Here is a 14,418-nt window from a genome sequence, read left to right as displayed (position 1 = left end):
CAGTCAAAGGTGGACTGGACCTCCCCCAAAAGTCCGCACTTTCGGAGCCTGTCCTCGTGTAAGAGGTATAAGAGAGACCTCCTGCCATGTGGGAGTTGGAGCAGGGTCTCTCTATGCTCCTTCATTGTATCGTCAGGAGTGGGACGCTGAAAATTGGCTGAAAAACAAGACATGTTTCTACTAAGTACGGATCTAAGAGCTAAAATCTCAAGCACAGAAATAAAGATAACGAGAATGCTTACGAATCCGCCTGAATGAGTAGTGTCGAGACGGGGACAAACCGTCTGTCCAGAAGAAGGCCCTTTTGAAATCAGACGGATGATTGGGAAGATCTTCGAAGACCTTCTTCTCCTTGGGATAGCTCGAGAGATAATAAAAGCCATACCCTCCCCGAGCTCGGGAGGGGTTACTTTTCAGACAAAAGAGATACAAAATCTCTTGAGGCGAAGGTCCTTTCCACCCCATCTCGTGGTATAAGGACCTCAGGGCAGACAACACCCTGTAAGAATTGGTGTTGAGTTGGAACGGAGCCAACCCAACAAAATCCGTGAAGTCTTTGAAAAAATACTTCAAGGGCAATAGTGCTCCCGCCCTCATGTGTTCCTGGCTCCATGCCGCGTATTTCACCTTGGCGTCGCGGCCCCCAGGGGCGAAGCAGCTTCGTTCGTGATCGGTCGGAGCTCGACACTTTAAAGAACCTGATAAGCTGAGGCCATGGAAAGCCAGGATTTCAGTTATCTGACTGGTTGTGGTAACCGAGCTCCAATAGTGTTCGGCTTCAAACATTTCTATCCTCGGCTGCGAGGAAGAAGGTTCCCTCATTAGTGAAAATTGGAGCTCTCCTGGATGGTATGCGATAGTGACCTTTAGTGCAGGGTCGAGGGGAATCGGCCTAGGTCCTGAATTGGATTCCGGATAGAGGGCCTCCCGAAGAATTCTCCTTTTCTTCTCTATAACCTCGTCTATCTGACGGCGATAATGAGCTCGGATATCCTCCTGCTCGCACGCAAGCTCGTACTCCCGTATCCGACGTTGATTCCAGGCGAACAGCGTTTCTGGGCTCGGGGTTTTTGGCTCGTAAGGGATTGCCAGCAACGACCCCCACCGTCTTTCCAGATTCGGTGACATCTAGCGAGAAAGAAAAAATGGCGAGGGCCATGCATGCAAGAGTTACGAGCTCGAAGTTACGAGCTCGGGGTTTAGGAACAAAACAAGCTACATATTAAGGCCCTTATTAAAAAGTCAGGACGTGCGTTCCACGAGAAAGGAAGGAGAGTGGATAATTTTTTGAAAATCCCGAAAATCAAGGGAAAAAAGAGTGGCGGTTAACCAGAAAAAGCAGCCTTGGGTTTCGTACATTTGTCAAGGCTAATGTTTTTTTACCCGAAATCTTGGTGTACAAGAAACATCTCTTAAAATTTCAAAACCCAGAAAACAGGAATTTCGTTCAAACATCAAAACTGGGTATGAATCAGTGATGTAAATTCTGTGTTGGGAATCTAAAAAAGTACAAGAGCCTAATGGATAATATCTCCTATCGTATTATGCTGAGGATGTAAACTAGTACATACACAAACACAGCAAGAACAGCATGAACAAAACTATCGAAATGGAAGACGAAGATTGCATACTTACACAATAATGGCGATTGCAGAGAGATTGTCGATCGAAGGAGAGGTTGCAAATAAGAACTCACGGACTCGAACAAACTAGGGTTTCTTTGTTTCCTTGGCTGAGAAAACATGCATAGAATAAAAACCTTATAGGAAGGTCTCTGGTTTTGTTTTTTTCTTCTTTTCTTGCTTTGGGTGAACGAAGATAAAAAAAGAAGATGAAGAGTGGGGTCTTGTATATATAGATGGAAAAAGGGGAATTAATCCGGGACGTTGAACGAAATCCTTGTAAAATCCAACGGATGGGGATCAATGACAAGATGGCGCCGAAAAGGTGGTAGACGGATGATCGTGGGTATGTTTCCAAGGTACTCAAGTACCAAAAATGAGCAATACCTGGGTGACGCGTGTCCATTTTCAAAAAAGCGTATGACGGTATGGTTCCCGAGGAAAGTAGTTTAAAAGTTTCCTTCTCTTAGGATTCGAACAAATACTTTTGAGGGGGCAAGATGTTGTACCCAGTTTTCGAGCCATGTTAAATGTGACCTCGAAAGATTGGATTCACAAACAATTGGACTCGTAAGGTTTAGAGTATGCTCCAGGAGTAAATATCGAGCCTGCAAGACATAGACGACCTCGAATATGGTGACCTCGAAGTGTTCATGATCTCGAAAGGTAGCTTCGGAGACGCATCCATCCTCAGGAATGACCTCGGATCAGGGGTCCCGAGCTCGACGCACATATGATCTCGAAGCTAAGGCCTTGGAGATATATGATAAAAACCTTGAATATCTATAAGTGTTGTCCATGCGAGATGTAATCCTCATTAATTACTGTAAATCCCCTAGAATCGTGGGATATTATTTGATCAGTTATACGTCCCCTGGTCTTCAGGGGACGTTTCCTTTTATATTTGATTATAGGCATTTAAAGCCATTTATTTTATTTACACAAAAAGAGTAACTACCCAAAATATGTGGGATAGTATTCTGCAGCCTTCTCTATAAATAGAGAGGCCATGCGCCATTGTAAAGGAACGAAATTCTGAACCTTGAGAGAAAACTCTGAAGAATTCATGTTTAAGAATTTTCAGAGATAATCTTGAGTTTAATAATAGAGACTCGTGGACTAGGCAGATTTAACTGCTGAACCACGTAAAAATCGTGTGTTTGTATTGATACATTTTAATTGGCCATTATCAGTTATTGTTTACGTGCTCTCCTTTCACTGTTGACGAAAAACGGCGTCAACACTAAGTAGTTTAGTTGTCAAATATAATCAGAAGACTTTTATTTAGCAAGTTTTCTAGCATGTGGATTTTCATGGACTGCTTCATCACATTTTTTCCTTTGTTTTTTCCTATAATCTTAATATTTGACCGTCTAACTAATAATTAAGTTGATTATAGACATGACTTGGGGTAATAACATGATATGGAACATACATCTAATTTTTTTATTTTTTATAATGTTGATAATAATGTTTAGGTTAATATTTTGACTGGTCTTAAAGCATTGAATCGGTAGCTAATTGCAAGAGGTATGTTGTATTTAATTTTTTTTTTAATTTTCAATATTTTACAATTTTGAATGATAATTGTATTACTTTAGTGGAGTTTGAATATGTTAGATATTCATCCATAGTAAAGTATGTTCTGAGAATTCTGTGTGCTGCGGTGATAACGGAAGATTGAAAACTTACATGTTTTAGTGAAGTAGGTTCTGAGAATTTTGTGTGCTACGGTGATATATGGATGAAAACCTGTGTGTTGTTTGATTTGTTTGACATGTTGGTGTTGAATGTCTTCTACTTATATGACTGAATAGCTTCTTTTAACTTTTTTTTTTTATCACTATTCATTGTTTTTGGTTTGATTTTATTGAGCTTCTGTTTAGTATACAACTTTATATGCTCATTTTCAAGCTTCTTAACAAATCTGAAAATGTATTCAAAGTTTCCAATGTTTGTGTTGACAATGAGGCACATGTGAACTTTGTACAGTAAAGAATGACATCTTTACTGATGGAAATTGATTCTCTATTTTATTTGTTTTTCTTTTACTTTTGAAGATAAAGTTACACAAGAGAGTGTTGTTGAATAACTAATAGGCTAGTATATTTGTCATGGTTCCATTTCATTGTGAAAATATTGTTGGATATCTGTATCTATCCTCTCTCTAAATTTGTGAATGACTGTAGAGGTTTGCCATGTCAAGCCCAACACTTTTATTTAATCTTGAACTTAAGACAAAATATGGTAATCTTTAAAAAGGTATTGAGTGACTCTTATTTCTTTTATTGTTATTTGTTCTTACTTGCATCAATTTGCATTACTCTCATGAATATCAATTTGATGTATCATGTTGGCTTCTTTATTAAAATTTGTTGTGCTGCACTATTTGATGCACTTTAGATTTTTGGTGCTTTTCTTGCTTAGTGCTGCCCTATAAATGTGTTAGATGAAGACCACATAATGAGCTGAAATGAGAAATGAATTATCTTGAGTACTTTGCTTGTTATGCATTCTTTTGTTTACTTCTTTTGTTTACTTAGATATTAAGAAACAACTATTATTAGAATAATTGGGAATAGAAACCATAGATTTTTCTTCATATATATAGTGCTCCACCATTTCTTTCTTTCTATTATTATTTCAGTGTGAAGTATTATTCTTGGGATTCAAAATGGTGAAATAAAAATATCACTTAATTACACTATGTTTGTTCATTTCTTTGATAAATAAATACTTTATCTAATATAAATATATGTATGTTATTTACCTATATTATTCTTTTTTTATTCTGTATTTAATATGGCAGTATAGGGTCCAAAATTTTTTTTGGTGTTTTTTAGTATTTTCTTTTCAAATTTATTTTAATACATTTTGGACACTCAAAGGGATATATTTTTTAAATCAAAATGAAAATTATAGCAATTGTGAATAAACTTATTTATGTACACTACAATAAAAATCTAGTTATAATTTTTCATGTTCGGTGTATTATAATGTGATTTTTCATGTTTCAGGGATGATTTTAGAAAGAAATTCATGGCAGCCAATCCTTACTTTGGAAGAGCAGTGACGAGGGTGAGTACAAGGACAAGAAGAAGAAATATATGTTGTTTGACAATGAATTTAGTGTTTTATTATATTTGTAATTTTTATTAGAGTAAATGATTCTTGTTTGAATGGTTAATTATTTACTTTTTTAAGGTCAAGACGATTATAATTTTAATAAGTTTTGTTATTTTAATCTATAAATTTTTAGATTAATTTGTATATAAATGTTTCATTTAAATCATAATTTTTAATTTAAAATAAGAATAAATAATTTTTTTTAAAATTAAAAATATAACTTTTAAGGGCACCCAAAGAGAGTCCTAAAAACCTTACTTAAAGGCACTCACTCAACAAAATATTTTAGGACTCGCAGTGCGAGTCCTAAAAACCTTACTTAAAGGCACTCAGCAAGATCTTTTAGGACTCGCGGACATTCTTTTAGGACTCACAACGTGAGTCCTAAAAACATCATTGCGAGTCCTAAAAACCTTAGTTTTTAAGGCTCTCAAATAGAGGACTCGCGCCCCGCGAGTCCTAAAAACTTTTTTAGGACTCGCAATGCTAGTCCTAAAAATCCTTTTTTGTAGTAGTGTTTAAAAGTTTGTAATAAATAATGAGATAAAATAATTTGAAAAAAAAATGATGAAAAATAAGAAGTGAGAAAGTAAGGAGAGAAAATTTGAAGAAATAGAAATTGAGAAGAGAGAAATTGATCCAAGAAAAAATGAGAGAGAATGTGATGAGAAAGAAAGTGAAGAGAGAGAAAGTAATGAGAGAGGAAATGACAAGAGAGAAAAAATGATGAGAGAGAAAATGAAGATATATTAAGTGATGAGAGAGAAAGTGATGTGTGAGAAACTGAAGAGAGAGAAAATTATGAGACAATAAATGATATGAGAAAAAAAAACAAAAAAATTTTGAGAACAACAAAAAACAACTTTTTGTTATTCTCAAAATTTTCTGTTTTTTGTAACTTTGTTTTTAAAAATTATTTTATGAAAACAACGCCAAACAGCTCAACTTGTTTTCAAAAAACAGTTTTTAACTTTTAAAAATAAAAAACAGTTTTTTAATTAAGGTGCCAAACATCCTCATTTCTCATTTTTTTAGTGTTGAGAATATTTTTACATAGAATTAAATATTAATTATAATCAATCCTAAAAAATAAAATCATATGATGGATGGTTAAGTAGACTATTTTTCCAACAACTCAAATATTAATAGTCTATAACCTATTATTATTATTTTTTTTTTTTAAAAAAATCAAACACTCCAAGTGAAGGTCGTCGGGTTACGTGAGCAGCCGAAGGATGTTTGGCACCTTAACAGAAAACAATGTCAAACAAGCCCAGAACAACTCTGTTGGGTGAAGTTGAGCTTGTACTATTCACTTGATATGCATGAAGGTCTTATAAGCTAGAAATGACGTAGTTTTTGCATGCAAATTGTTTCCAAAGGTTAATGCAACTAGCTATTAAAGTTTTTATGGAAAGATTTGGTCAACCATACTTTTAGGAGATATTTAGTTTAAATACAAATAATTTTTTTTTTCAAACACACCCAACCCCAAGAGTGTATTTGGAAAGCCACCTCATAATAGACATTGAGTATAATTCAAGTTAATTACTAGATTTGATATGTTTATTTAATTAGATAATTTCACAATAATCATATAATTAGAGATAATTAAAGTATTCCAATATTCCAATTATACTCTAATTCTCATTGTCTCATGAGAATTAGATGTAATTACATTGAGCGTGTTTAGAAGTCTGTAATTAATAGCGTAGTAATTAAACAACTTAGTAATTATACTCTATTAGAAAATATAATGTGTGTTTAGATGTCAAATGGTAATTACATATAAATTCTTAATGTCATGTTTTGCAAGACAATTAGTAATTACACGATAAAATATAATATTATGTAATAATTATTATTTAAAATTGATAATATATCATAATTGCACAATATAATTACACCTAATTCTTATTGGGGCCATGAAAATTGAATTGTGTAATTGGACCTTCAATTAGCTTCAATTACATGGTGTAATTAGCTAGTTAAACAAATATGTCAATTCTAGCAATTAATTTAAATTACACTCATTTTTAATTATAAAGGGGTTTTCCAAATACATTCTAAATACTATCAGTTTTAGATAATAATTATTATATAATATTATTTTATTATGTAACCATTAACTTTTTTGTCGAGCATGACAATACCAATTTGCATGTAATTGATAATAAAATTTTGGAATGTATATGTTTAATTTCGATAAGTTTAGATATTGTTAGTTTTCAGTATTTTGAATGATTTTAATTTTGATTTTGGTGTTTTGTGATTTCTAGGCTACAATAAATTTTTTAAAAGTTAAAAAATATATTTATTATTAAAATATATTGAGTATTAATTAATATATCTATGAGTTTAATTTAATATATTTTAATCTGAATATATTTAATTTTAATTTAATTTATTTTGTTGATAGAAAAATGTGGTATTTTTGTAAAAAAAAGATGAAATAGTAAAAGAATAAGAGAAGCCGAATTGGAGAAAGCCCAGCCCAGATAGCCCAAGTAGACTTGCCACTTGTCATCTTTTCCACCTAGACAAGGTGGATTTGAGTTTCACACACTAATGAGAGAGAGAGAGAGAGAGAGAGAGAAAGAGCATCTCACACGTGAGTGGTGAACATTAATTGAACATCTTTCTTGAGGTGTAGGTCCCACGCTCCCTTCTTCTCCACTTTCTTTTTGTGCGTGAGTTGCACTACCTAATCCATGAGCAAGTGCTCAACACCCAAAGAGCTTAAGTTAAAAGCAACTTCAAATTGCAAACATATTTATATGAGAAGAGAAGTGATAATGAGACCCTCTCTACACACACCCAAGTGCTCTACAGACACTCAAGTGTTCTAGGCTGCTCTCTTTTGCTCTTTTCTTATAATTTGTAATTTGACACATGTGTCATCTTTTAATCAATATTTATTTATATAAAATAATTGAACATGATATTTTAACTAGAAAGAAAAATAAAATAATGCCATGTTTTTTTTAGAAAATAAGCACAATACATATTTAGAAGTTTTTTTTTACAATATTTAGAAGCTTTTTTAATTACACAGTAAAACAAATGCTTAAATTACTAAGCAAACATTATTATTATGATTTAACATTATAACTATACATTTATTATTATTTCTTTTTATTCAAAATTTAATATGTTATTTAGGATTATAGACGATTAAATATTCAGATTAAATAATTATAACGTTTTTTTAAAAAATAAAAATAAATTGAATGTCAAATTATAAGATCTTTATGGAAATACAAAATATAAAGTAAAATCCACTTGAAAGAATATTTATATTCATATAAAATCTAAAGTAAAATAAAAAATCATTCAAGTTAGTTATTTCTAATTTGTTAATTATTTTTATTTGTTTTTTAGTAATGATTGATACGTGTCTTCACAACTAAAGTATATATATATTTTTTTTTTACTTGGAAGTATAGATATATTCTTAACTATTTTTCTAAAATTTTACTGTTAAAAAAATCTTCATTATAAATAAATTTCGGTAATATAAATACAAAACAAATAAATTACTAATGGAAAAAGCTTATTGTGCCTATTTATTTGTTTTTTTTCACTTATTGTTCTCCAGTGAATAAAAAAGTGGGTGAATAATTTAATTATAATGGTATAATTGTAATAAAGTTAAAAAATTATGACTAATTATTTTGGAAAAATCAGTTTTACTTAAACCATGATCACACGTCGTCATTATAGAAAGAGTGCAAAAGATACTATGATAGAAAGTCTCCTTAGCACCGCTCATATGAGAAATACTAAAAAATATTTTATGATGTCTAACATCCTATACTATATAATTGGTGCAAGTGAATATGGTGTTCCATATATTTCAATTAAATTAAATTTAAATTTAAATATGTGGGACCTAATGCTTAATCATACTAATAACTATATGCTGCGACCCAATGTGTTGGACACCCTATGATGTCTTAGAGCATTATTCGATTGATATTTCTACATACAAAATTGAATTTCAGGTTATTTCAAAAACTTATTTTGGGGAACAAAATTAATATATACTAGTTTAAGTATTGAATTTTAAATTTTGTTTTAAATAATTTTAAGACCATTATAAATATAGGTGTCAAGTGTCTATTTTGATATACGTTTGTCATGTGAAAATACATTGAATTGAGTAAATTTTAGAGATAATTCAAGAGAAATTTTGTATTTTCAATTCAATTCTTTTTCATCTCTTTCTTAAATTACTTTATGAAACTCTTGTACTTATATATAATTATGTTTGGCTTAGTTTTTATTTAGTTAAGGGTGATTTCAAAATCCTAAAACATGTTTTCTTTTATTTATTAAATTATGATTTTCTATTTCCTCTTATATCAAATTGATTATGTCTTTCTATCCTTAATATTACGATTCTTGTTTTTATCTTTTTTATGAGGCTGCTAGATAGACTTTAACACAAATCTAATGTCATCTTATAATTGATATTCACCTAATAAGTCATAATTAGAGAATAGGTAAAATAATTCTTTAATTGTAATGAAATACATAACCTAAGTTAGGGGTGTCAATTTAACCCGCGGGATAGGGTCCTCGTGGGGACCCGCCCCTAATGGGGCGGGGGCGGGGAACATAACCCTCATCCCGAAACCGCTCCGTTTACATTGTCATTTATATTTTTAATATAAAGATTATTAAAAACATTTTATATCATAATTTATATAAAAATATATATTTATTAATGGTATAATTTATTGTTTTTAAATAATTTTATATTAAAAAGTATTAATTATTTTAATTTATTTTATCAATTTTAGAAAAAAAATTAAACATTTTTATTAAACGAGTACCCAATGAGGCCCCGACCCCGAGACGGGGCGGGAACGGGGGAGCCTTCCCCGACCTCGTCCCGCCCCGTTTACATCCCTAACCTAAGTTGAATTAATTACACTTGTTGAATTTGTTGCTTCAATCAATCTATTTCTATATAATTTATGCTTTAACTAAGTTAAAACTTAAATCTTTAGTACTTTTCTTTTAGGTTATTTAGTGAAAATAATTAGTAAATAGCGTTTAACTTTCATTGGTTTTCATGAGAGATTGGGATATAATTAATGCTTTTGTGTTATCCATGGTTGGTAATTTGATAGGAAGTATTGAATTATATTGTTAATGAATAATTGAGAGTGTGGTTAGTGGTAGAGAATGAGTCATTGGCTATCTTTTTTTATTGAATTTTTTTCATTCATTCTATTCTATATATTTATTTTTAATCACTACAACAAAAATGTTTTTTACTGGCGGAAATATTACCGGCGGAGACAGTCCGCCGGTAATAGTACCATCTTTACCAGTGGAAAACGAAGTCCGCCGGCATTAATCCGATTTTTATTTTTATTTTTATTTTTTTAAATTATTTAATTATTACCGGAGGAAAATCTATTATTACTGGCGAACAAACCGCCGGTAATAATCCGAATTTATTAACGCGGCAAAATTGCCGCCCAATTAATATTTCGATTATTACCGGCGGATTATTACCGGCGGGCTCCGCCGGTAATAATAATTAAATATAACAGTTATATACTATTACCGGCGGAATTATTATTGCCGGCGGACCTCCGCCGGCAATAATAATCTATACATTTAACCCGATTCATCTCCAAAGGTCTGCGATCGTTCGTTCTCCCTCACGCAAACCAGAGGACTCCGACCGAATTCATCTCCAAAGGTATATAAGTTTTGTTTTGATGATTTTATATTTATATTATATATATATAATGTATAATGTTTATTCACACTTACAGTGGCGGCACACCTCCTCAAAGGTCTACTTAGTCTTCACGGCACATCTCATACCTGACAACACTTCTCTTTCACGCAGTAAGTTCTTGTTGTTTTTTTATCTCGAGATCTTGTTTTTCTTGTACACCAGTTGTATGTGTGTTTAAATTTAGTAAATGGAATGAAGGATAGAGTATTTTATTTCTGCATATTAGATTTGCTTATGGTGTTAATTCACTGTTCAGAATGTATATATATATGTGTGATTAAATTTAATACATGAAACTAATAATAAAGTGATGAATCTCTGTTATTTTTTAGTATTTTTGAATGTCATGTTTTGTTTTATCACCATCTGCTTAGAGAGAAAAAAGTTGTCATTTTTTAGTTCTTGGGATTCATGTCTTTATAGGTTTTATATTTAAACATGTTTAGGCAATCCTTATATGCTATGACAATGATACGAACGATTTTCTTCAGCAGAGCAAATAAACTGCAGCTTTGTGTTTTAATAAACCACAGAAGAAAAATTATATTCAAATAAATCTATTTGAAATTTTGGGTAACAAATTCTTGTTTATGAGAATAATAAAAATTAAATAATTAAAAATTTATTTATTAAAAAGTAATTATTAAATAATATATATAAACAATTATTAAGTAATTATATAAAAGAGTAGTTATAGGATTAATTAAATAAAAATAATTTCAATTAATTACATATTAATTATTAAGTTTTTAAAATATGTATAATTAAATATCTTAAATAAATAATTTATTAATTAATTAACTAATTAGGAAATATTTAAATTAATAATATGATAAATAAATAATTAAATGAATATTAAATAAATAAATAATTAAGTATTAATTAAATAATTAATTTTTTAGTAAAGGAAAAATTAGATAATAGATAACTAATTAAATAAATAAATAATTAAGTATAAATTAAATAATTAGTAAACATTAGATAATAATTAACTAATTAATTAAATAATAAGTAAACATTTAAATTAATAATATGATTAATAAATTGATAAATAAATAAATAATTAAGTATTAATTAAATAATTAATTTTTTAGTAAAGGAAAAATTAGATAATAGATAACTAATTAAATAAATAAATAATTAATTAATTAAGTATAAATTAAATAATTAGTAAACATTAGATAATAATTAACTAATTAATTAAATAATAAGTACACATTTAAATTAATAATATGATTAATAAATTGATAAATAAATAAGTATTAATTAAATAATTAATTTTTTAGTAAAGGAAAAATTAGATAATAGATAACTAATTAAATAAATAAATAATTAATTAATTAAGTATAAATTAAATAATTAGTAAACATTAGATAATAATAATTTATTTAAATAAAGGAAAAATTAGATAATAATTAACTAATTAATTAAATAATAAGTAAACATTTAAATTAATAATATGATAAATAATTAAATAAATAAATAAACAATTAAGTATTAATTAAATAATTAATTTTTTAGTAAAGGAAAAATTAGAAATTAATTTTTTAGTAAAGGAAAAATTAGATGATAGATAACTAATTAATTAAATAATTAATTAATTAAGTATTAATTAAATAATTAATTTTTTAGTAAAGGAACAATTAGATAATAAATAACTAATTAATTAAATAATTAATTATTTACTAATTAAATAAATAATTTTAGGATAAATTAGATAAAATAGCATAAAATATTATGATAAAACATAAAATTATTAAATGTGTTATAATATAATATAAAATTATTAAATGTTTTATAATATAATATAACAATTATATTATAAAAACATTATAAAGTAGCATAAAACTATTAAATGTTTATAATATAATATAACAATTATAATTGTTTATATTATAAAACATTTTAAAGTAGTTTAAAACTATTAAATGTTTATAATATGATATAACAATTATATTATAAATCATTTTAAAATATAAGACTATTCACATATCGTAAACTTATATACTTTTATAACATTTTAGATGACGATCGACAAGACTTGGACGACATTGAGAAATCGTGCTTGTCAAGAATATTGGAACGGTCTACAAGCTTTTTTGACGATGGCGTCGGAATATAAGGATTCCTCTGGTAGAATTAGGTGTCCGTGTGTTAGGTGCATAAATAATAGGCTTGAAACTTTACATATGGTGAAAGCACACGTATTCGATTGGGGTTTTCATCGAGGTTACGAGAAGTGGATATATCACGGTGAAGCGGAAGCAGATGTTTCCAATGTGGTGGACGCCAACGATGATGATGTTGATGAGATGATTCCAATGGTCGAAGACTTCCTTCTACCTACAACCGAAGAAGTAGAAAATAATCCTGCGGCGGGACAATTTTATGACGATCTGTTTGAAGAGATTGAGGCTGAGTTATATCCTGGTTGTAATTGGATATCTTCTCTTAACTTTTTAGCAAAATTATTGCATTTGAAAGTTAGAGGCAAGATTCCCAATAAAATCTTCAATGAATTACTGAAATTACTAAAGCTTGCATTTCCGAAGGGAAATAAAATTCCATCAACGTACTACGAGGCTAAAAAAAGATTACAGAAATTAGGGTTAGGGTACGAGTCAATTCATGTATGTGAACATGATTGTTGTTTGTTTTACAAAGAGCATTCAACTAAAGAGACTTGTCCAATTTGCGGAAGTAGTAGATGGATTTCTCCTGAAAAAACTGATGGAAAAAAGGTACCACATAAGGTGATGCGTTACTTTCCATTAACTCCTCGATTAAAAAGACTGTACAGTTCAAGACTTACAGCGAAGCAAATGTTATGGCACTATACTGGGAAATCAAAAGACGATGGGATAATGAGACACCCAGTGGATGGGTTAGCGTGGAAGGATTTCGATGCCAAACATCCTGATTTTGCTAGTGAACCTCGGAATGTTCGTTTAGGTTTAGCTGTAGATGGTTTCAATCCGTTTGGCAACATGAGTCAAGCATATAGTATGTGGCCTGTGGTGTTCGCTAACTACAATCTTCCACCTTGGATGTGTATGAAAGATAATAATTTCATATTATCCATTCTTATTCTTGGACCAAAATCACCGGGAAAGGACATGGATATATTCTTGAGACCATTGGTGGATGAGTTAAAGGAGTTGTGGGTTAACGGTGTCGATACAAGAGATAGTATAACCAACACTATGTTCAAGTTGCGTGCAGCCTTATTATGGACAGTTAACGATTTTCCTGCTCGTAGCTATTTATCTGGATGAAGTGGTCAGGGATACAAAGCTTGTCCGACGTGTAATGAAGACACAACTTCTGTTCGAGTGATCGGTAAGACATCCTACATTGGTCACAGAAGATTCCTTCCAAGTAACCATCGAATGAGAAGAGACACTCAGTTTGACGGACAAATCGAGAGAAGACATCCACCAAGACGTTTTACTTGTGAGGAAATATTAGAACAAGTAAACAAACTTGTACCACAAGTTCCTGGAAAACACGAGATGTTTGGAGGTGTCAAACGTAGGCGTATTGCAGAAGATCAAAATTGGAGGAAGAAAAGCATATTTTATGAGCTTGATCATTAGTCTTCGAACACTTAAAAACACAACATTGATGTCATGCATGTGGAGAAGAATGTGTGTGATAGTTTGTTAGACACAATTTTGGATAATGATAAATCCAAGGACACCACTAATGCAAGACATGATTTGAAAAAGTTTGGAGTAAGGGAATCATTGTGGATATATGAAGATGACAGCGGAAAGTTAATGAAGCCTCATGCCCCTTATGTTCTCACATCTGATCAAAGAATGCAGTTTTGTAAATTTATTCGAGATGTGAAATTTCCAGATAATTTTTGTTCCAATTTAAAGAAGAAAGTAAATGCTGATTTAACAA

The 14,418-nt window shown here is 30.3% G+C and overlaps 1 protein-coding gene across 1 annotated transcript; it reads left to right on the top strand.

Moving 5' to 3' along the window:
• Positions 1 to 12,614: 12,614 nt before the first annotated feature.
• Positions 12,615 to 13,784, top strand: LOC133814356 (uncharacterized). Its single transcript, XM_062247325.1, has one exon. The coding sequence runs from the start codon at positions 12,615 to 12,617 to the stop codon at positions 13,782 to 13,784; it is 1,170 nt and encodes a 389-aa protein (XP_062103309.1).
• The last annotated feature ends 634 nt before the right edge of the window (positions 13,785 to 14,418 follow it).

The sequence above is a fragment of the Humulus lupulus genome, chromosome 2 (assembly GCF_963169125.1).
Source record: "Humulus lupulus chromosome 2, drHumLupu1.1, whole genome shotgun sequence".
NCBI classification, from domain to species: Eukaryota; Viridiplantae; Streptophyta; class Magnoliopsida; order Rosales; family Cannabaceae; genus Humulus; species Humulus lupulus.
The sequence above is the reverse complement of the archived record's forward strand: the minus strand, read 5'-3'. Positions and strand labels throughout refer to the sequence as shown.

Coding starts and splice junctions, on each gene's coding strand:
- LOC133814356 (XM_062247325.1), top strand. CDS start 12,615: ATGGCGTCGGAATATAAGGATTCCTCTGGTAGAATTAGGTGTCCGTGT.